We start from the raw sequence: 23,510 nt of genomic DNA, 5'->3' as shown, positions 1-23,510 counted from the left end.
CACTTAGGCTATTTCCATGTTCTGGCTACTATGTGTAAAGCAGCTATGAACATGGTTGAGCATATGTCCCTGTTGTGTGGTAGGCATTTTCTGGGTATATTCCAAAGAGTGGAATAGCTGGATCTTGAGGAAACTCTATTCCCATTTTTCTGAGAAAGCGCCAGATAGATTTCCAAAGTGGTTGTACTAGTTTGCATTCCCACCAGCCAATTTATTCCATGGAAAAATGATAGCATCTTCAACAAATGGTGCTGGTCTAACTGGATGTCTACATGTAGAAAAATGCAATTAGACCCTTATTTGTCACCATGCACAAAACTCACGTCCAAGTAGATTAAAGACCTCAACTTAAAACCAGAGATTAATTCAGTTAGAGGAAAAAGTGGTGAAGAGCCTGGGCCACATAGGCACAGGAAACAACTTCCTGAACAGTACACCAACAGCCCAGGCCTTAATATCAACAATTAACAAATGGGACCTCATGAGGCTGAGAAGCTTCTGTAAGGCAGGAGACGCTGTCAGTAGAACAAAGCCACAGCCTACAGACTGGGAAAAGATCTTCACCAACTCTTCATCTGACAAAGGTTTAATATTCAAAATATATAAAGAACTCAAGAAATTACACACCACAAAACCAAACAACCCAATTGTGAAATGGGGCTTGGAACTAAACAGAGAATTCTCAACAGAGGAATATCAAATGGCCAAGAAACACTTAAAGAAATGCTTGTCCTCGTTAGTCATCAGAGAAATGCAAATCAAAACAACTCTGAGATTCCATCTTACACCCATCAGAAAGGCTAAGATCAAAAACTCAAATGACACCACATGTTGGCGAGGATGTGGAAAGAGAGGAACACTCCTTCATTGCTAGTGGGAATGCAAATTAGTACAACCTCTTTCAATGTCCTTAAAAAATTGTGGAGGTATTTTGATAGGGATTGAATTGATTCTGTAAATTGCTTTTGGTAAGATGGTCATTTTTACTATGTTAATTCTCCTGATCCATGAACAAGGGAGATACTTCCATCTTTTGATGTCATGTTCAATCTCTTTCTTCAGAGATTTAAAGTTTTTTTCAAACAAGTCCTTCACTTGCTTGGTTAGAATTACTCCTAGATATTTTATATTGCTTGTGGCTATCTTGAAAGGTGTAGTTTTTCTAATTTCTTCTTCTGCATCTTTGTCATTTGTATATAGGAAGGCTACTGACTTCTTTGAGTTAATTTTGTATCCGGCCAATTTGCTGAAGCTGTTTATCAGCTGTAGGAGTTCTCTGGTGGAATTTTGGGGATCACTTATGTACACTGTCATATCATCTGCAAATAGGGATAATTTGCCTTCTTCCTTTCCCATTTGGATCCCCTTGACCTCCATTTGTTGTCTTATTGCTCTGGCTAGAACTTCAAGAACTATACTGAAGAGATATGGGGAAAGTGGGCAGCCTTGTCTGGTTCCCAATTTTAGAGGAATTTCCTTGAATATCTCTCCATTTAATTTGATGTTGGCTATTGGATTGCAGTATATAGCCTTTATTATGTTGAGGAAAGTGCCTTGTATCCCTGATCTCTCTAAAACCTTAAACATGAATGGGTGTTAGATTTTGTCAATTGCTTTTTCTGCATCTAAGGAGATGATCATATGGTTTTTCTCTTTCAGTTTGTTTATATGGTTGACAACATTGATGGATTTCTATACATTAAACCAACCCTGCGTGCCTGGAATGAAGCCTACCTGGTCATGGTGAATGATATCTTTGATATATTCTTGTAATCATTTTATGAGTATTTTATTGAGTATTTTTGAGTTAATGTTCATAAGAGAAATTGGTCTGAAGTTCTCTTTTTTGTTGGATCTTTGTGGGGTTTAGGTATCAATGTGACTGTGGCTCTATAGAATGAATTTGGTAATGTTCCATCCATTTCTATCCTTTAGAGTAGCTTGAAGGGTATCGGTATTAGCTCTTTTTGAGGGTCTGGTAGAATTCTGCACTGAGACCATTTGACCCTGGCCTTTTTTTGGTTGCTAGACTATCAATGATTGCTCCTATTTCTATAGGATTAATATGACTATTTAATTTGTTTAACTGATCTTGATTTAACTTTGGCAAATGGAATCAATAAAAATATTGTCCATTTCCCTTAGATTTTCGAATCTTGTAGCATATATGCCTTTAAAGTAGGATCTTATGATTCTTTGTATTTCTTTTGTGTCTGCTGTTAAGTCTCCCTTTTCATTTCTGATTTTGTTTATTTGGGTGGTTTTTCTCTGCCTTTTAGTTAGTTTGGCTAACGGTTTGTCTATCTTGTTGATTTTCTCAAAGAACCAGCTCCTTGTTTTGTTGATTCTTTGAATTGTTTTCTTTGTTTGTAATTTATTGATTTCAGGCCTGAGTTTGATTATTTTCAGATGTCTACTCACTCCTCTTGTGTGTTTCTTCTTCTTCTTCTTCTTCTTCTTCTTCTTCTTCTTCTTCTTCTTCTTCTTCTTCTTCTTCTTCTTCTTCTTGGCTTCTAGATGTATCATTAAGTTGCTTATGTGGGATGTTTCCAATCTTCTAAAGGCACTTAGTCCTATGAATTTTCATCTTAGCACTGCTCTCAATGTGTCATACAGATTTGCGTATGTTGTCCCATCATTTTCATTGAATTTTAGGAAGTCTTTAATTTCTGTCTTTATTTCTTCCCTGACCCAGTTGTCATTAAGTAGAGAGCTATTTAGTGTCCTTGTGTGTGTAGGCTTTTTTATTATTTCTTTTGTTGTTGAAAGTGGGTGCCAGCTGGGTTTCCTCTCTACTTGGGTCTCCCACATCAGTCCTGGGTTTCAACTGAATCATGAAAAGAATTCACTAGAAAACACCAGATGCTGCCCCTGCTGATGTATGCATACAGGGGCCGGGAGGATCTGGTCTTGGCCTCTGTGATGGAGCCAGCAAGTGACCCCAAGGAACTCATTTTGGTTTATTTCAGTTTACTAAGGGAAGGAGTGCTCGGTAGCATAAGAACATGGGGACCCAAGGGGACTCTAAGGGCCTAGAGGAGCAGCTGAATCACTAGCTGAAAGGAAACAGCCTTCTCTCTCCTCTGAGTGCTTAGCTAGGCTGGAGCTCCAGCCAGGATTGGGGCTCCCTGAGATAGAGCGGTGGCTGCAGGGCACAGGATGACCTCTGGGTCTCAGGAGAGGCAGGAGGGAAGTCAGGCCAGGGAAGGGTAAGTAACTGCATTCTGTGCTGCTGTTTTTCAGGAAGACTCAAATGCTACTTTGGACTCCTTTTCCTCATAGTGCTTGTCCTAGTCTTCTTTAGGTAAGAGTCAGTCTGGTGGGCAAGTTGAGACCCTGATGGGGACCCTGAGCTGTGCACATCCCTACTACCACAGCAGTGATGGAGGTGCTCCAGGCTCCGCCCCCACAGTGGCATGGCCAGCTTTTGCTTGTCCACATAGTGAAGCCTCTGATTCCACAAATGGGACCTGGGGATTGGTGCCCAGTCATTTGTCTTAATCGTGGGGCATCAGGAAGGAGAGGAAGGCAGGCCTAGGGCCTGGACTTAGGTCTCACTCTATGCAGATGGATATGAAACCTCATAGAGCAAAGACACTGCCCTGTCTATTGGAGCTTGTGTAGACATAGCCAGGAAATACTCCATGATGTGGTCTTGGTTGTCCCCTGGCGTTGCTGGCCCTTTTTAGGCACTGTCTGCAATTGCTCTTTGTGTCCAGGTGTCCAGACACAGGCCTTTTTCCCAGGGCCCTTCTTGCCACCTCTTCTTCATGTGGTAAGCATGATAAGACATGTCACCTGGCTCCACATCTCTGCTGGGAACATATGTGCTCACTGTCCTGGGTACAGTACCTTATTTGGCAGAGGGACAGACATCTGGTTTCACATCTGTGTCCTGAACAGATGCCCCTATGTCTGTCCTTCCCATAGCTACATGTTCCTGAACCACAGAATTCAGGGGTTGGGGCATCCAGGAGTTGTGACTAGGTGAGTGGGCATTGAAATGTGGTGTGTGTGTGTGTGAGAGAGAGAGAGGGGGAGAGAGGGAGAGGGAGAGGGAGAGAGAGAGAGAGAGAGAGAGAGAGAGAGAGAGAGAGAGAGAGAGAGAGAGAGAGAGAGAGAGAGAATGTGTTTGGGAACTAGGCTGGATAAACTTTCTGCTGGATTTTCCCTGTGGCCTCTGCCCTTACCTCTACATGAACTGCTGCCCAGAGCAGCTTCCACTAACCCTACTGTCTTTAATGGGCTGTGTGTTTTTTGGTTTCAGCCTCATTCTCCCTCTGTACCTGCTTGGGCAGCCCCAAGAACAGCTTCTGTTCCCCATGCACCTCCCCAGCAGCCCGCTGAGTGCAAGGTCGTTTGTATTCTATAATCAGACCCAGGTTGGAGGCTCCTCCAACCCTACTGTGCCCAGATTCTGTCAGTCTGTCTTTTGGGAAAACATCCCCTGGCTTTGCTCTGTTCTGAGCCTGCTGTAGCCTAGCATCAGCCACATGCTTATCTTTCTGTTTCAACCCTACTTTCCATAAAGCACCTACTGATCCTTCAGAGCAGAAGGCAGGAGGCACTCTCAGATCCGATCCTTCCTGTTGACCCGCTCCAGCAGCCTGCCCTTTGCACTCACTCACAAGCCGAGCATGCCACAGAACTGGGACTCTGGCCTTGGCCTTTGCCTATGCTGTGCCTCACAGTAGACTGCATGGCCTCCCAGCTGCTCCTTGTTCCCACCACTTCCCTCTTGTACCAGCTTTCCTCTGTTGCAAAGCACTGTGCCCCATCTTCATTTTTGCCGGCAGGCAGTCACACTTTTGATGACTGTCTCTCCAGAGGTCTCTGGTTTTAAGTGTAGGAGTGTTTGTTTTCATGTATACCACATTTGTGGCTGTGCCCAAGGAGGCCAGAAAGGGGCCTCAAGTCCCCTGGAACTGGAGTTATAGACTGTTGTGTGTTTCTATGTGGGTATTGGGAACTCAATCCAGTTGTTCTGGAAGAGCAGGCAGTGCTCTTGCTGCTGAGCATCACTCCAGCCCAGCTCTCTGCTTCACACACCATCACAGGCATGTAGCTTACTGCCAGAAGTAGCTCTTGTCCCTGGTTGCTTGACATTACTTGTGGGGACAGCCCATTGCCACACATTTCCCTGGGAGTTTTGTGGGAAGCACTTTACACTGATGTTTGGATTGGTCTCTGAGGGAGGCCAAGGTTCTGTGTGCCACCAGCCAGGAGAGGACCAGCGCAGGCTGCAGGCACAGGTGGGATGGTTGCCATCCACAGACATGCCCAGTATCATATGGATTTTGAATAAGAGTAGTCCTTAGATGTCCCTGCCTTAAGTGGGGAAGGGAGTTGTGATTTCCTCTTCCTACCTGATGTCAAGTAGGACTCAGATCTTCCTGCTTTGGCTCATCCTTGGATCCCAGCATCATGGGCAGACAGGGTGGCTTGGTTGACACTGATCGTGCAGGTCTGTTTGCCTGGTGCATGGCTGCTGGAGACAGGCATCCAATGACCTTCCTGTCAACCTGAGTTCTGGTGTTTTCTTTTTTCAGGATGACCTATCCCCAGCCAAAGGTGCTAACACCCTGGTGAGTAGATTGAGTCACTGCATGTGCAGTGCATGGGTCCTGAATGCACTAAAGGGTGATTTGTTTGTCCTGAGCGAGTGGCTCAGAGCACACCTGAGGCCCTGAGTCAGGCTCTAGCACTGGAAACAACAAAACTCAGAGGAAACCAAAGACCTGTTTATAGTTCTCACTGACCTTGCTGAGCCAACCCTTTCAGAACTCAGGGTCGTCTGATTCAGTCTGGAGCCCCAGAGCATCTTCTCCATCTCCTTTTGAATTTGGGCCTCAGCTCCTTGTTTCCTGTCTCTGTCATCAGGGACTTTTAGAGCTGTGGTGGGTGTGGTGGTGGCAAAGTCAATGTCTTTTTATGGCTGGGGGTGGGAGTAGTCACTGAGAGCTGCTTCTGATTGGGCCAGGCCCTGGTGATCAGCTCCGGCATCATGTGTGGGTGTGGCATCTGAGAAGGGCTTCTGCAGGCATGTTGGGTCACGTGCTCCCCTGGCTCTCTCCTCATGCAGTAGGAAGGATGTTCTTGTCTTGACTCCTTGGCTGGCTCCCATCATCTGGGAGGGGACCTTCAACATTGACATTCTCAATGAGCAGTTCCGGCTTCAGAACACCATGATTGGACTGACCGTGTTTGCCATCAAAAAGTAAGCAGAGGGGGCTGGAGAGATACCCAGTGGGTAAAGCACTTGCTTCAGGGCATTAGGACCTGACTTTGATCCCTAACACCCATGTAAACGCTGGGCATGGTGGCATGTGCCTGTAACCCCAGCACTGTGGGTAGAGGGGACAGACAAGGATCCAGGCTGCTTCCAGGCTAGCTGAACAGTGAGCTTCAGAGTAAATGAAGGGACTGTGTCTGAAGAACGACAGATGAATGGCAGAAGACAGCAAAAGTCAACTTCTGTCCTTCAAACATGCACACAGGAAAGTAACCATGAATATGTACAATACGTGAGAACCCACATGCACACACGATGGTTAAGGTGCAGGCATGCAGACATATCAAACTTCATGCTTGTATTCAGGATGCAGTGGGGGATGGGGCTTGTCTAATACCTTCCTGAGTTGTGGTGGCCTCACAGGTGAATGAACCCAGCTCTGCCTCCTCCCAGAACCCCTCAGCAGGTACCATTGGCATCCCTCTGCACACACTTCAGGTTGGCATCCTTGTCCCCAGGGCTGAAATCAATGAACAGGGTGCCAGCAGAACTGTGGCCACTGAGGTGTCCTCAGATGCAGGACAAGGTGGAAAGGAAGGCTTGGGTGAAACATTTAACCTCAGCCCTGGGAGCAGTGCATAGTAGACCTGTGAAGCCCAAGAAGCTGAGTCGGGCTGACTCATGCCACAGAAATGAAATGTGCCCTGTGGGAGCCTCTGGGAAGCAGAACAGGGCAGCATTACAGTGTGGAAGGCTGTGAGAGAAAGAGAGACCAATTTGTGCTGCCCATACTCACAAAGGATGTGGTCAAGGGTGAGTGCTGGATGAGGTCCAAGGATAGCTCTGAGGCCTTGGTACCAATCAGACTTGAGAGATTCGGGGTCTCAGCTTTAGGCATCTTGAAATATATGCTGCTATAATGTGTCCAGCCTGCAGGACAAATCAAATCAGGGTTCACCTGAAAGAGGGACTAGGGATTGAAAGTGGAGTACAAAGATGTGAGAAATAACAAGTCAGGTCTGGGAATATCTGATCAAGACTCTCTCTAATGCGGACAAGTAAGACTTTATATAGCAAGGTCAATAGGATCTATTCTGATCCCTCTCTCCCTAGGTCCTAGGCAAGAACACAATAGCCTGAGTAGCTCTCTGTAAGGACTTCCTTAATCCTCTGGGTGTCTCTCAATAGGGACTTTCCTACTTCTTTCAAAGGTAAATAGTCCAAGGATGGCCTGGAACACAAAGACCTTGTCCAGCAAAGCTCCGTAACTGGAAGGTCACAGCATGCAGCCTAAGCATGGGATTTCTGACATGGCAGAATTTAGCACAGCTCCCCACATTGCTCATTGGAGCAAAAGACTTCACAGGAACAAGACACAAGCACCAGTTATCTGGATGCTGCTGGGTACATGAGCAAGAGCCCTGCCAGGTGTAGGTAGGTGCATTGAAGTAGGGACTTGGCATATTTGCCAGGTGATGGACCTCTGTTCTTATGATGGGGGCACATGGAGGACCAGCATCAAGGGGGACAGCAATCTGAAGTAGGTGAGAACCTCTTGGGCTCTGCAATGACATAGAATCTGGGTCATGAGCTTTTTTCCTCTTGGACCTTAGGGTCTTGGTTTAGCCTTGCCCTTCTTTCTCGGGTGCCTGTCTCCCACTCCCATCCTACCCTGTGGGACTGATTCTTGCTTTGGTGCAGTTTCTGGGGGATGACATTTAGGAATTAAATGAGTTTCTGAGTGCTTTGTCCACCTGCACTTTGAAGCCTCTGAGAAAGAAGGTCTGGAGTATAGAGGGCCTTTGTTTTTCTGAGACTGAGCCCTGGAGAGTGCCACAAAGGAGGGGGGCGAGGGAGGTACCATGGTCTTGAGGATCCATCCAGTTCCACAGGGTTTATAAAGTGGGGCCTTATGAGCACAGGGTCTCCTCAGGGATGGAGCTGTCATTACTGAAGGGTAGGAGACAGACTCAAGGAGAGGTGGTCTGCTGAGGAGCTGCCCAGATAAGTGGTGCCTGCAGAGGAACTGATTGGAAGTCCAGGTACTTTCAGTCAGTGAGCAGGGTTGTACCCAAAGGAGAGTGAAGTGAGGTACAGCCTTTGGGACAGCTGTAAAATGGGAGTATCAAGCCTCTAGGTAGTCATGGTTTCTGCATCCTGCTAAGTCTTGTTCGAGGTGTATTAGACCTCTCCTAACTCCTTTGTCCCCCATCACAGGTATGTGGTGTTCCTGAAGCTGTTTCTGGAGACGGCAGAGCAGCACTTCATGGTGGGGCACAACGTCACCTACTACGTCTTCACTGACCGGCCAGCTGATGTGCCACAGGTGCCCCTGGGGACAGGACGCAGGCTGGTGGTGCTACCTGTGCGCAACTACAGCCGCTGGCAGGATGTGTCCATGCACCGGATGGAGATGATCAGCCACTTCTCAGAGAGGCGCTTTCTTCATGAGGTGGACTACCTGGTGTGTGCAGATGTAGACATGAAGTTCCGTGACCACGTGGGTGTGGAGATTCTCTCAGCACTCTTTGGCACCCTGCATCCTGGCTTCTATCGTGGTAGCCGAAAGACCTTTACCTATGAGCGCCGACCAAAGTCACAAGCCTACATCCCCTGGGATGAGGGTGACTTTTACTATGCGGGGGGCTTTTTTGGGGGGTCAGTGGTGGAGGTGTACTATCTCACCAAGGCCTGCCATGAGGCTATGGTGGAGGACCAGGCCAATGGCATTGAGGCTGTGTGGCATGATGAGAGCCATCTGAACAAGTACCTGCTCTACCATAAGCCTACAAAGGTGCTGTCCCCAGAGTACATGTGGGACCAGCAGCTGTTGGGATGGCCATCCATCATGAGGAAGCTGAGATATGTGGCCGTGCCCAAGAACCATCAGGCAATCAGGAACTGATAGCTGAATCCCTATTGGAGAAGCCAGGCCTATATGCCTGTTGGAGCAGGAAGGACTTGAGAGACATTGCTAAATGTCACTGTCTACCCTACCTCAGAGCCCGGCAGGCACAGAACCACTTGGTTTACCACACACTCCTTCTGTTGGGGTGGCAGCCATCTTGAGCTCCCACTGTGTTCCTAAGTTCCTTGTATTCAGTGATATGGTAGACAGAGTCCTCAGAACATAGAAATTCTGCCTGAGGGCCTGTGCACCTTCACCCAGGCTTGTCCCTTACTCTGGTGATGGACTTGACAGAGGGTAAGTGTCCTTAGGAGCAGGCAGAAGGGCAGAGAGAATCAGCCTTCAGACCACAGAGGTGTTTTGTCCTGTTCAGCCCATTGAGGCAGATCAGCACCCTGTGCCCATCACCTCTGCTCATTTTTGGTTTATTTGGGAACAGTTAGTTGTCCATTTCTGGGAATAAATGTATTTATAGATGTTGTGGAATGTTTTTTATTTTCTATTTCTTTCTCTTGTTTTGATGCACTTGTGATTTAACCCAGAGTCTAATAGATGCTGGTCAGGCGCGCTGCCACTGAAGTGAATTCCCTGTCCAGATTCTATCTTAGCCACATCTTCTGAATGCACTTGTTGAGTGTTAGGTCCATTCCATAATTTTTCAAGTCTAGTTGTCATTGAAAATTTCCAATATAAATGGATTGTTATTGTTTTTTTCCTTTGCAGTGCTGGGTTCTGATTCAGTTGTCAGCCTCAAATTTTATATTTTTAGGGGTTGGGGTTGGATATTGTTGCATTTTTCTTTACTTATATTGAATGTCTATCATTTACACGTCATGCACCAAAATCCCTCTCCTTCCCCCAGTAAAATAAGACAGACAAACAAAAACTCTTGTCACAGAAGCTGTAGTGTATCATGCAGTATAGCCTTTTGTCCACATATGTTTACTTTCAAATGTTCATTGCTATGAGTCATGGCTCTGGTTGGAGGCCTACTCTATCGTTACTGCATCCTCTCTGTGACTGCTTTTGGATATCCTGTTGTTGCTGTGTGTCAAGGAGATTCTTAATCATTGAATCGGCAGGTTTGGCCCCTTCATGTGTTCCAGCAGGTCATACATTGGGTAGATGTTGGGTGAGGTACACTCAGAGCCCTGGATCAGGACCCGCTCCCTTGTCCTTAGGACAGTGCCAGCTCTCCTGCTCCCATGCTATCAGATGTTGCTTATTTTTTACTGGTACAATACCTCTAGTATTCAAGCTGGTTTCAGTCTTACTGTGTGGCCAAAGATGGCCTTGAACTCCTCACGTTCCGCCACTACCTCCAGAGTGCAGAGATGTCAAGTGTGCTGAGACACCTTGTTCTGATATCTTAATTTTCTTAAAACTCCATTAATTTTTTTTTAAAAATCTGTCTCCTGGAGAGTCCTTGGCTGTTTTCCCATTTCTTACACTGTGAGAATTTTTTTCTGTGACAGGATCTTTCTAGGTGGGATGGAAGTTAGTACTAGAACTCAAAGAAATCCACCTCCCTTTGCCTGTTACCACACCTAGCCAGAATTTTTCCCTCTATCATAGATGAGCAAACTATCAACCACCAATATTCCATTAGCATCTTGAGACCCCATATTTGTGCTGTCTGCCAAGCCCTGGACACTCCTGTCTGAGTCTGTAGGGCTGGTCCACGAGCTGTTTCTTTCCTGATAATGGATGGGTCTCAAGATCAGTGGTTCAGGGAGCTGGGCGTGGTGGCACATGCTTTTAATCCCAGCACTCGGGAGGCAGAGGCATGTGGATTGTTGTGAGTTTGAGGCCAGCCTGGTCTACAAAGAGAGTCCAGGACAGCCAAGGATACACAGAGAAACCCTGTCTCGGAAAAAAATGATCAGTGGTTCTGTTTCTCCCAGGAATTGTTAGAGCAGCTTAGGGTGAGGCCTGTGCGCTAGTCCAGGGTGTGGAAACAGTTTTCTATGGAGTGTAAAAGGAAATTGCTGGTATTATATGGCAGTGGACACTCAGGAGCTCCACAAGCCCATGAACACAGAAAATGTGTTACACCTCTTCCTATTGCTGCTGCTGCTAGACACAACAGAGGATGTAGGCCAACACCAGAAACTGGCCAGAAGGCAGGTCCTGTAGATGCTTCATCAGTGGTGAGCACTGAGCTAGCTGTGATGATGGAGTGGGCTCCAGGGACTGCCAAGACAGCTTCACCTGCACTGCCTTGAATGCCCAGACATCCAGTTGTGCTTCTTCCCCAGAAATAATGTAGTTCTGGGTTGTCATGGTGTAGGAATGGGGCAAGCATGAGCGAGCAAGACATCCAACTTTTATTTTCATGAATGAGGGATTTATAAACTTTGGACAGTGGGAAAGGGTTTGAGGATGCATGTGTCTGATTCACTGGGGTTAGGGCTGCCAGGATACTTGATTTACATCTAGTAATATGGCACCTCATTTACATGCTGTAGCATGAGGTCCTATCACAAAGAGGAAAACACAGTTCTTAACTATCCCATGGTTGGAGAAACACCCATATACTATTAAAGCAGGATCTCCTTAGCATAGCGTCAGACATTTCCAGGAATCCCCAGGTGCTTCCTGAAAAGGTTCTTTCAGGGAAGGGTTTGGTCCTGTAATCTTTCCTGAGGGCTGTGATGCTCCTTAGAGACTCTGGGGCTTTCCAGCTCAGGTGAAGCGAGAACCCCACTGAGAAAGGGAGTCCTTCATAATAGGCTGAGCCCAGTTGGCTATCTACCTGATACTTGACATCCTGTCACACCCTTTATATCTTAGCAATTATGAATTGGCCTACCACATCAGTTCTGTGGTCCAGCTCTCACCAATGGGGTAAGGCACAGTCATGGCCTGTGTTACCACACAATAAATGACCTGGCCTGGTGTGCTTGGGCACATTCTTTGTATGGTGGAACGTTCTTTTGAAGAATTAATTGCCTTGGTAGGTTTATTTTGTTTCTGTGTGTGTATATGATGCATGGAGAATATTGACCAACAACGTGTAAAATAGAACAGTATCTTACCTTCTGTTCTCAACTCAGTGATTTCCTGAGTGCTGGACACTTTCTGAAGAATCTTCAAAATGATAAGATACAGGTTGTAGGCAGAATTCCCTGTTGCATTTTTTAGTGTCATCTCACCTCAGAGATTATGGTAGTTTAAAAAGGGTGGGAAAGAAAGTGATTGGTGGGAGTAGGGGGATTTCAGACAGTCCTAAAAAAAAACAAAGAAGCTGATCTTAAGTATTTTGAGGAAGGGAAGAAGGTGGATCAGGGAAGTCATGCACTGTGCAGAAGAGAGGAAGGCATCTAAAGCACATGGTGGAGGAGTGAAGGAAAGGCACCTTAGTGTCTCATCATTGGGTTGGGGGAGAATAGTTCTTTGATGTCCATAGGCTCTAACTTTCCAGGTGTCTGGCATTCTTCTGATTCTGGACACATATGGACCAGTAGCTACATTTTCATAAACCCTCAGAGTGCCCAAGGGAAGGAGTAAGAGAGGGAAACATGAAGAATAAAGAGCACAAGTTCTGGGAGAGCAGGCAGTGCTCAGGAAGCCCTGACAGGCTTACCCATGGACTCCTGGGGTAGTGCCTGCTAGCTTCTATCAAACTGTAGGGAATTGGGGTCTGGTTAGCCCTAGTTCAGATGCAAGGCTTCTTGTGGGAAATGTTATGATGCTGTGAACATGCTTTACTGTCCTGCAGGGCAGCACTGTTCACACAAGAATAACCAAGGAAAAGATTTCTCTTTAATTTTAAGTGACTCCTGCCTTATTCATGGGAGAGATATGTAGCCAGCCTTGGCAGAAAGTACAGCTTGTTGCCTATCTCCCTCTCAGTCCTTGAGGCTGCTGCTGTTGGCTGCTGACAGGCTCTTAACATTTTGGAGACTTTTAGGTAAAACAATTGCCCCACTCTTTCAGTGTCCATAGCCAAAGGCATAACTTTCACTCAGTTCAGGTCTAGGGTCGTGTTGGGTGGGTGTTTTCTGGTTTCCTGGTGGATGTTTCTATACTTTTTGTAAGGTGCTGACCAGGTAGTGTGTGTCCCACTGGGCTTCCTCTGGGTTACAGATACCCTTGACCTTGTGTCTCTATCTTGAACCTTCTTAACCTAGAGCATTTCTCACGGGGTGTTTTGGGCTTTCATTTTAAAAAGTGGGATTTTCAGAACCATTTGTTGTTGTCCCATGATGGGGTCTTTGGGGGAGGACAGTGGAATATACAGAGGATCTTTGGCATATCCCTGCTGATGATGTCTTTGTGAGGACTGGGTGTGTGCTCAGCCCCTGCGCTTTTCTGGTGAGTCCAGGCAGGAGCATCATCGATGGGCAGGGGCTCCAACTCTTGGCTCTCCTGTGGTGGATCCTGTTTATGTTTTCTGACTCTTCTTGGTCACCCATTCTTGCTTCATTATGGGACCCCTGAGCCCATTACGTTCTGGGCTCTGCTCTCCTCATATCCAGCCTACCATGTGATGAAGGCGAGACACTAAGCTCTTGTTCTACCCCCTCAGGATGTCTGCATCCACAATCTTGGTTCCTAATGATCCCTGTCACTTTTAGGTTCTTGCCATTCAATCCTATAATCCATTGTCACGGCTCCTTTCCAAGGTCCCCTATTCTGGATGAGACACTTGCATGTTCTAGCATTCATTGATGGCTTTCCTCTGCCGTCACTTCCAACACAGCTCACCAATCCAGCCAGCTTGGAACACCACTCTTCACCTCTACCAACCTGTTCTATGCCAGTGTCATGTTTATCTGGAATGTGGACAGTGGTGTTCTGGGTGGACTGTGTCTGCCCTGGTGCCTGTTGGGTATTCTTTTCCCAGGACCCACAGTTGTTCCTTGAGTTGCTCTTTTGTTGGGGGGTCTTCTATGGGCTTCTTTATGTCATCTTTCATATTGCTGTCTTCATTCCAGCTCAAGTTTGGGATATTTGGGCCTGGAAACTGAGATTTGGGAGTCTATGGGGAAAAGTAAAGTGTGCTACACACCTGAGTATTAAGGTGAGGAAAAAAAGAATGCTCCTTTTTCTTAGGATTTTCCCAGGTGCCTTTCTTTTTCTTTTTTCATCATATAACCTCTCATATCCATTTGAGAAGAACCAAAATGTCTCCACAAGGCTTCCATCAGTGGAGACAGGCCCAAGGTCTCATTGTCACTCCACTCCACTGTTTCTGAGACAACTCCTGGTTTTCTGTTGTCTCCTGCCTTCTTCCCACAATCCTTGGCTCATAGCTCCACACCAGAGAGCCTCACCCAGCCACGTCTCCTAAATGGCATCTTTATCCCATACACTGATGCCTCACTTTTTCATTTAATGTCATGTAAAAATGCCTTAAATGATGTCAAGCTGGATCCAGGAGCACACACCTGTAATCATAGCATCTTGAATGGGAGAGTCAGGAGTTTTAGTAGCTCAAGGTCACCCTCACTCTCTTATTGAGTTTGTCAGTCTCAGCTACAAGTTACTAGATCACATAATAAAAAAATAGAATGAAAAATAAAAGCAAATGATGGAGTCTTGGGAAGTTGGATTTGTCTATGGAAAAGGGTATCACATACACCCAAGGTTCCCTCATTGGTCACCCACACCTGACCGTACTATGATGGCAAAGCCAGGAATTTGTGCTTGGGAACATGTGTGTTTGACACTGCTTTCTTGCCTGAGGACCCTGCAGGACCAGTGCAGCCTGGGCTGGTTGAATAGACTCTGATGGTTGCACTGAACCCCCACAAGCCATCTGCTCTGTCTCCAGCTGTACCAGTTGCTCTGGTTGCTGACACTCATTCTATGCCTGGGTGGGCAATGTCTCACTCACCAGAGGTCCAGTTTTAGATGATTTCAGGCATGAGTATTTGTGTGAGATTTCCATGTGGATTGACCATTTTAGTTCACACCTTGGAGTGAGATGGGTGGATGGGGAGAGGACTGTTCAGAATGTGTGACATTTTTACAATATGCTGCCAAGTATCTCCCTCACTGGCTGCAAGATTTTTCACTCCTTCAAAAATGAAGGTTCTTGTTGCTCCTTTCCTTGCCAGAATTGATCATCTAGGTGTCCAGGGTTCTGTCCATCTTAACAGAAGCATGCCCGGTTGTTTGGTATTTGTAGTGTGTGTGTGTGTGTGTGTGTGTGTGTGTGTGTGTGTGAGAGAGAGAGAGAGAGAGAGAGAGAGAGAGAGAGAGAGAGAGAGAGAGAGAGAGACAGACAGACAGACAGACAGACAGAGAGACAGAGAGAGACAGAGACAGAGACACAGAGACAGAGACACAGAGACAGAGACACAGAGACAGAGACACAGGGACAGAGACAAAGAGAGAGAGACAGAGAGATAGAGAAAGAGACAGACAGACAGACAGACAGACAGACAGAGAATTCATCTAGCATGGTGTACATGTGAGAGTCAGAGAATAACCTTTGTGAAATTGTTCTCTTGCTCTTTAGGCTTGGTGGCAAGCACCTCTGCCCACTGAGCCCTCTTGCTGTCCTGTGTTTTAATTTGCTGTCCTCTGATGACATTTTTTGATGTAAAATATCTTTCCATGTTTATTTTTACCTATATCTTTCCTCATGAGATCTCTCTATAACATTAGCCTATTTTCCTATTGGCTTGTTTGTTTTCTTATTGCTGAGTGAGGACAGCTCAATGTGTGCTTGGTGTTTTAACTTGTTGTATCAGATATGTGATTTGAATGTTTTGTCCTCTAGTTGGTAGCTTGTTTTTTCATTCTCCACACAGCATCTTTTTTTCTTTTTTCTTTTTTCTAAGGCTGACTGTTGGGTGTCACAGGATGGATTTGAGCTGGCTATGTAGCCAATGATGACCCTGAATTTCTGATCTTCCTGTTTTCACTTCTCTAGAGTTAAGAAGTAATAATGTGTCACCACAGCAGGTCAATGTAATGCTGGGAACTGGACCCAGAGCTTCATGAATGCTGGGCAAGCACTGCATCAGCTGAGCGATATCACTACCTGCTAATGGAATCTATTCCAGAGCAGATGTTTTATATTTCAATAACATCATCTTATCAGTTGTCTTGTGCTTTTGATGTGGGACTGCCACAGTCACCTGGACTTTCATCTAGGGGTTATCTAGGCATTGCATTATTTTTCACTTCATACTTAAGATTAAGACGTGTTTGGAATTTGTTTTTGAGGCAAAGTCTCATATCTTGGCTGATGATGAACTCACTGTGTAGCCAAGGATGCATTTGAACTCCTGATCTTTCACCCTCCACTTGATAAGTGCTAGGATTAAAGTTGTACCCGACCACATTCAGCTGGATCTTATTTTATGAGACAGGCATGTGTGCTTTATTTTCCTCATGTGGGTGCCCAGTTAATCCAAACCAAACTGTGGAAAAGACTGTCCTTTCCATTGGGTTAATTTATTCTTGTAAAACAAACACTCTGGCTGCACATCTATGGTTCTGTTCTTTTTGCTCCGTATTCTGTTCCAGTTTACTCTGTGTCTCCTTTTGCCCATAACACATCTGTCCCATCCCATGGGGCAAGTTGAAAAGCATCTCTGGAAGATGGAGCAAGGATGAGGGGGGACAGAGACATTAGAAATGAAGCCAAAATTAGAAGTCCTGGCCAAGACTCTACTTTATTTTAGCAGGCACAGATTATATAGCAAAGACACCACAAGCACCTGTACAGACTCACTTCCTCCCTAGCCCCTTGGGCAGGCCGCAAAGAAGAACTTCCTTGTTTCTTTCAGTGGTAGACAGTCCAAAGATTAACATGCATGCAGCTAAGCACAGCAACCTCCTCCAGCAAAGGTCAAAAACTCAAAGATCATAGCACGCAGCTTAAGCACAGATCACCACACACATCCTCTCAATGACTAACTGTATAGTGTCTTGAACTCATGAAGCATTTCCTAGTCTGTGTTAGAACTGGAAACTCTGAAAGTCTGGCCCTGTGTTTAGTGGAGCAAATGGGGTTTTGCAAGAGCATGTGGGGTAATTGTGTTCCAGCTTCCCACCCAAGAGGAAATCTCTAACATTGCAGAGCTCTTATGGCCAGCAACCCAGCTGGGAACTCTCCTTCAGTTGCTCATTTGCATAATGCTGGGTCTGAAATGGGAAGTGTCAGGTGGTAAAGAGGAAAAACATGAGAAAAAGTGGCAGTAGAAAAACAGGGGATTAGGAAGGCATCCAGGCAACCAGGTCACTGTTCACCAGAGTTGAGAAAGAGAACATTTCAGAAGTGACATCAGGATGGACAGAAATGTAGTGGCTTTGATGAAACACACATGGTGGATGTGTGGGGAGAAGTTCTCACCAGTGGAGTCTGCAAGAGCTGCTTCCATGACCACATTTCTAAAAAGTCCCCAGGTGAGGACCATATAGGATTAGTAGCGGTTCCCATGTTTGATTACTGGTTTGCAGGTCTTTATAAATGTAAGAAGTGGTTGGGCACAGGTAAATGTGGGAGCCACGTACAGTGGACTCTGGTGCTCCCCAGAAGTGTCAGAGGCATGAACTTCAGCCACAGAGATGGAGACACTGTCTTCATAGGTAGAAGCAATGAAGTATGACTTCCCTGAACATGCCCTGTGCCTTTCTCTCTTGGGGGTGAAGCTCATTTCCCCAGTCAGGGGCCCTTTTGGTACCCTGACATGGCTGATGGAGATCATGAGATGCCAGGAGCTGCATGCAATGGAGGTCAGGAATCTTGCAGCCCCAAGCATCTGGGCTTCTAAGTTGCTAGTAGGCACAGCAAGCTTCCCTGTACCCTTTTGTTCTTAGGCATGGCCAACCAATGTGGCCTGGCTTCACTGAGCTCAGCAAAGAAGGGGAGATAGAGAGGCACCATGGGAACAATCCCAAGATAAAGAAGTGGTGCAGCCTGGGAAAAATGAGCGTGACTTACAGAGATGCAACAGTGGGCGATTCTACCCGTGCTTCTGTAGCCAACACTGGTCTCCGCAGGAAGGAAATGAGAGCCGGTGCCATCTTTCCATGCTGTACTAGCCTTTGCTAACATGATACTCCAGTTTCACATATGTTGGTAAGTCCTGATTGAAATGAGTTGCCATGGACTTCCAGAGTGCTGTTCACAGATCATCCTGACAGGCCCACTGCTTGTCATGGTCATGGATGGTGGTCCATGTCCTTGATTTATAACCCTCTGCTCATCCTCTGCAAGAACATGTTCACTATGTAGATGGCATCATGCTAACCTGGAATGTTTAACAAATTTTCAAACTCATTTGCGAGGCACGCATTCATTCCTAAAGGTGCAAGGGAGGGAACCAGAAGCCTTGAGGAGGAGAAGGAACAGGATAGCAGCTGACAGTTGAACTGCACGGTGTTAACCTCCTCCTCTTTTCAATGGCTGCCTGCCACTCAAGGCCTTAGAGGTAAAATGTTTCATTTCCAGAGTCTTTCGGAGCTAGCAGGTTGGCCCTGGACTCTGGAGATTCTCCTACTAACTTTCTGTTTTAGAGATCTGCAGAGACTGAATTTTTAGACTGATCAATAGGGGGAGCAAGACACCAGAAAGCCTATTCAGAACCTGCATAGACTTGGGGATATCCCACTGTAGGCTTACATATATGACTTCCCTGCCCTGTGTGTCTCAAATTCATATGATGGCCCATCGTTTGGCTTTCATTTGCACGGCCTGGCCTTTAAGGCTGATAGCTGAGTGAATCTCATACACACAGTGGCTGTCTGTGTGCCATTTCAGCTATATGGCTCCACTTTGTGATTTCTCATCCATATTAGCTTCCTCTCATACTTCATCTCTGTGGCACCTGTCTGTTCACATGACTCCTATATTCTGACTTTTTTCCACTGTTTGCTCTGCTGTGTGGAGTCCCTGAGATCTCAGCATCACCTCCACTACTTTCGATCCATTTCCCTGCCCTGGTGGCTTCAAAGACTATCCCTTTTTGCTGGTCACAAATGACCATGGCTCCATCCAGCCCAGTCTTTCTGTAGGGCAGGGAATGAGGCCCTTCTTGGCCCATCACACTAATCCTCCTCTGCGCATTTCTGTAAAGAACTTCAGCACTTCTTTGTGTCTCTATGGAGCCTGGCATCATGCACCTTTGGATCCCTTGAGAATATGCTAAGGGAAGGATGTGGTTAGAAAGAGTAAGAAGATAGACCGGGACTCTTCTTGGCTTTCTTGGTGGTGGTGCTGGACAAACAACAGGTGCTACCAGGTAGTAGGGGTCTGAATTGGCTTGACCAGTGACACAGGAGTAAAGTTGTGCTTGTAAGGATGGATTACATCACCCTACTAAGTGGGACAAGACATCTAACCCAGCTGGGGGCAAAAGCAAGAGCCCTTGCCTGTGGTCATGATGCTGGACAAAGCTTTTGAAGAGTCTCGTGTCTCATACCTCTTCTTTCAATAAATCCAAGGTTCCTATGTGTCAGAAATGGTTCAGTGGGCTCCAGGTTTGTGTAAATCAAGTGATGACTTTGATCATCAGGATGGATGGGGTATCAGGAGGTCCAGCTGAAATATGTACTCTGTACAATCAGTGCAACTGACCTATGGAGCCTTGTGCATTGCCAGATGCCCATTGACAGCCACAGGGGAGTGTTCCCTGGAGGTGTGAAGGGAAAGGGTATCTCAGAAGACCAGTGTGGGCATGCCCATGTGCCAGGCTTCAGGATATGATCTGCTCATAAAATAGCTGGAAGTCATAGATATGCTTGAGTTCTCTCTTGCAACTGTATAGTGCTCGTCAGATGTTCCTTAGAAAAGGCCTAGTTCTGAGTGAGCAGGGTGCCCCTACCATCCTAGAGGCCTCATTCATGTGAGCTTTTTCTTAGGAATTATAGATATACACCTAATCAACTTAAAGACTGAGTCAAGGAGGGACCAGTTTGGAATTCCACAAGTCTTGTAAGGGTATTGAACTTACATTGCTTGGGTGAGGGGTTACTTGGGTGAGACCATAATAGCTGTTCCACCAAAAATGACACTCTAACATGGACCTTAACTCCCTCATAGCTGCATAGATGGCATTCCATCTTCAGTTAATTATCCTCACTGTGTATATTACAAGGAACCTCTGAGGATCACCGTGGGGAAAGAATTACATGCATCTGTGAGGGATGTGTGGGAAGGAGGGGATGGAACCTCAGGAGAGGGTCTGATTATGTCCCTTCTTCCTTCTGTGAGGATTCCTGGACAGACCTGATCTTGATGGTTTCTTCAGTAGCCATAGATGCTGCTGACAATGGTGGTGGGTATTAAACACTGCTGACAGCATTCTACAACAGGCCTGTCCAGGAGCTCTGCACCCTATTCTACTGTTCAGGAAGCAGGAAGGAAGCCCAATTTATGGATCATTGGAATAACAAAACTTCCCAGGTAGAGTCAAATGGCCTTTGTATACTACATCTGGAGTAAGACATGTTTGGACAATTCTACTTCTCTTTGCTTTCTTGGGCATTGGGCAATGGATGTATACTTTGATTGGTGGCCTGGATCATACTGTGAAGCCAGGCTGGTCTTGCTCCATTGAGAGAACACAGACCATTTAATGGAGACAGTGGAAGGCACAGACCACTCATAGCATCCCCTGGTGGAGGAAAACAGTTACTGGTTTGATTCTAGGAAGTTTTTCTCCCCAGCCTGTTTGCAGGGTGGGATGAGATTCACATATACTGCAGAGATTTTCCTTGGGAGCCAGCGGATAGATTTAGTGGCTGAGTTCTCTGCTGTAGAAACACACTGGATGAGTTTTATGTGTCAGAGTGTGTTGTAAGGCAGAATGCTCTTTAGGGCTCAGTCCCACAGTGACCTCAAGGGAAACTGTAGCTCCTTGTAGATTGCAACCACAGTGCAGCTTGCGAGGCTGGAGAACAGGGTGCATTGTCTCTGGGACAAGGTGGAGGAGAGGAGTTTGAACAAAGGCCCCTGGGTATGTAGCTGTTTTATTAGGCTCCATATGTCTTGATTGACTTATGGAGCTCTAGGGTACAGTGTCTTATTTTAGTGCGATCAGAACTATGTGTCTGGCCTCAGAGTGTGAGAGCAAAGCATGACTGCTGGGATTGGACCCAGCAGCTTCTAGGGTCACAGAGGAATGACTGACCTTCAGCTTGCCCCTCAAAGCTGAGTAATTATGGAATGTTTGCACAGGTCTACTTCATAAGGCTCAAACTTTCATAACCTCAGGAATAGAACTTCTCTGGAAGCAGAACCTGTTTGGTTAATGCGGTGTATTTTACATACATGTAACTGGATAAATAAATACTTTTTTGGAAAATAAAAAAAAAGCAATCAGAAAGGATCAGTCTTGACTTCTATGGGGGCACTTGAGGTTCATCTTATAAGAGATGGTAACAAGAATTTGTGTAATAGTCTGTCTACATGGTATCAGGATCACTGTAGTTACTGAAGAGTGACCATGTGAGGTGACCTTGTTTCCAGTTCTCTTTGCCCCTTCCTAGGCATCAGAAGTCACAGCCCAGCACCTAGGCAGGCAGCCTGTATTGGATGATGCCAAGATCTCATTGAGGTCAAAGGGTAAAGATGGATGGCAGTTATAAAGACCACACCTGCACAGAAGTTTGTGTAGCTATATAGATGAGCAATGGCTTTTCAGAAGGAAAACCACACACACATGGGTTCATCGCAGAGAGAGCACCGACTACATGGGTCGAAATACTGAAATATATTAAGATGATGTTCTCGAACCAGAACTCTGCTGTTAGACCTAGAAAAGCCCACACAGAAGGTAGATTTTTACAATGTTTTGAGTCCAAAGTGTTGAAATACTCTTTTTAATGGTTCTCTGAATTTGATTCGGTGTCTGTTGTAAAGTTCCCATTTTATCTCTGAGTTTATGAGTTCTCTTTCTGTCTCTGTTTTTCTCATCCTCTCTTTCTTTCTCTGTACCTGTTTCTATATTTGTCTGTGTTTGTGTTTGTCTGTATGTCTGTCTGTTTCTATGTTAGTTTGGCTAAGAAATTCACAATCCTGCTGTTTTTACAGAAAGAAGTTTTCACTGATTCTTGCTCTTTGGTTTAATCTCCATGTTGCTTATTTCATCTCTTTTTTTTTTCCTCCTTTATTAATTTATTCTTGTTACATCTCAATGGTTATCCCATCCCTTGTATCCTCCCATTCTTCCCTCCCTCCCAATTTCCCCTTATTCCCCTCCCCTATGACTGTTCCTGAGGGGGATTACCTCCCCCTCTATATGATCATAGGGTATCAAGTCTCTTCTTGGTAACCTGCTGTCCTTCCTCTGAGTGCCACGAGGTCTCCTCTCTAACTCTTGTTATCTTTCCATCTACTGTGCTTTTCTTTGCCACCAGACAAGACACTGAAGTTTGCTACAAGTGTGTCAACACTCTGACCACATCTCCTTTTTATTCATAGTAAAAGCAAAAGTGTCCCTGTGGCCTACAGATCACCACAGATTGCTCAACCCTCTCCCTAACCTGGCCTCTGGCCATTTTCCTCTACCTTCCCTGCCATCTGTTTCATGTTGTCAACCCTCCAGTCACTTCCTGTCACAGCCAGACTACCTCTGCATTTCCTCACCACACAGTAAGTTCCTTTCCTGGAGTCCTCGTCCATTTCACTCATTGCTGGCTCATTCCTTATACCATCATCAATTAAGTGTTTCAATGTGTCCTTTGTGCATCTGACTCACATAATTCCATGTAATCTACAACCTCTTATCCCCACCTTGTTCCATTAGGGCTTATTCATGGTATGTTAAACTCTTGTAATAATATATAATTAAGTGATCAGGAGACAGGAGCTCACAGTAGACTGAGCAGGGATAGTGACTCCACAAAACACTTAATGCAAATGTGAGGAGAGCCAAAGACACTAACTGACGATTGCAGGAAATCAGAGAAGGAAATAATTTTGTGCTGGAATTCCTTTCACATGGCTGATTCCACTATGGTAGAAAAGGTGTTACAGGCAAGGACGTTAGTTAGCCAAGCTACTTGACAGTTCTGGTTTTGATTTTAGGCTCATTGGATCCTTCCACAGAGACAATCATGTGATACCCATATAAGATGCTGTTTCTTTCTGTAAATTTGCATATATTTTATTTTTATTTTAATCCAATATCTGCAGTGGAAACTTTCTGCACTGCATTACATGTACACAGGGAGAGTGGACACAGCCACTTGTCCTTGATACAATAACGATCACAGCATTAGACAGTAGAAATGACACAGGCTGAAGATCTTTTTAAGAAGCCATTGTCTACATAAGGGAGAGACTCCTTTTCCAACAATTTTTACCCAGAATTTTGTGAAATAGTTTTTCTTCGCTGACTGATTGACACAATATAGAAAGTTTCTACTTCAATTGTTGAGACAGAATCTTATGCAGCCAAGGCT

General features: G+C 45.7%; 1 protein-coding gene across 1 annotated transcript in view; it reads left to right on the top strand.

Annotated features, from left to right (window-relative positions):
* Nucleotides 1-9,169, top strand: part of LOC311607282 (histo-blood group ABO system transferase 2-like) — a gene marked incomplete at its 5' end in the record, with an annotated part of 57,301 nt that extends 48,132 nt beyond the window's left edge. The window contains 3 exons of the mRNA XM_084798954.1: nt 5,550-5,585; nt 6,083-6,217; nt 8,450-9,169. Of these exons, the coding sequence (XP_084655080.1) occupies nt 5,550-5,585; nt 6,083-6,217; nt 8,450-9,137 (859 nt within the window). The 3' untranslated portion in view covers nt 9,138-9,169. The remainder of the gene's footprint in view (nt 1-5,549; nt 5,586-6,082; nt 6,218-8,449) is intronic.
* Between the last annotated feature and the right edge of the window lie 14,341 nt (nt 9,170-23,510).

This window comes from Acomys minous, assembly GCF_964271855.1.
Source record: "Acomys minous genome assembly, chromosome: 10".
In the NCBI taxonomy this organism is placed as follows: domain Eukaryota; kingdom Metazoa; phylum Chordata; class Mammalia; order Rodentia; family Muridae; genus Acomys; species Acomys minous.
Note: the sequence above shows the minus strand (reverse complement) of the source record. Positions and strands in the feature narration are given on the sequence as shown.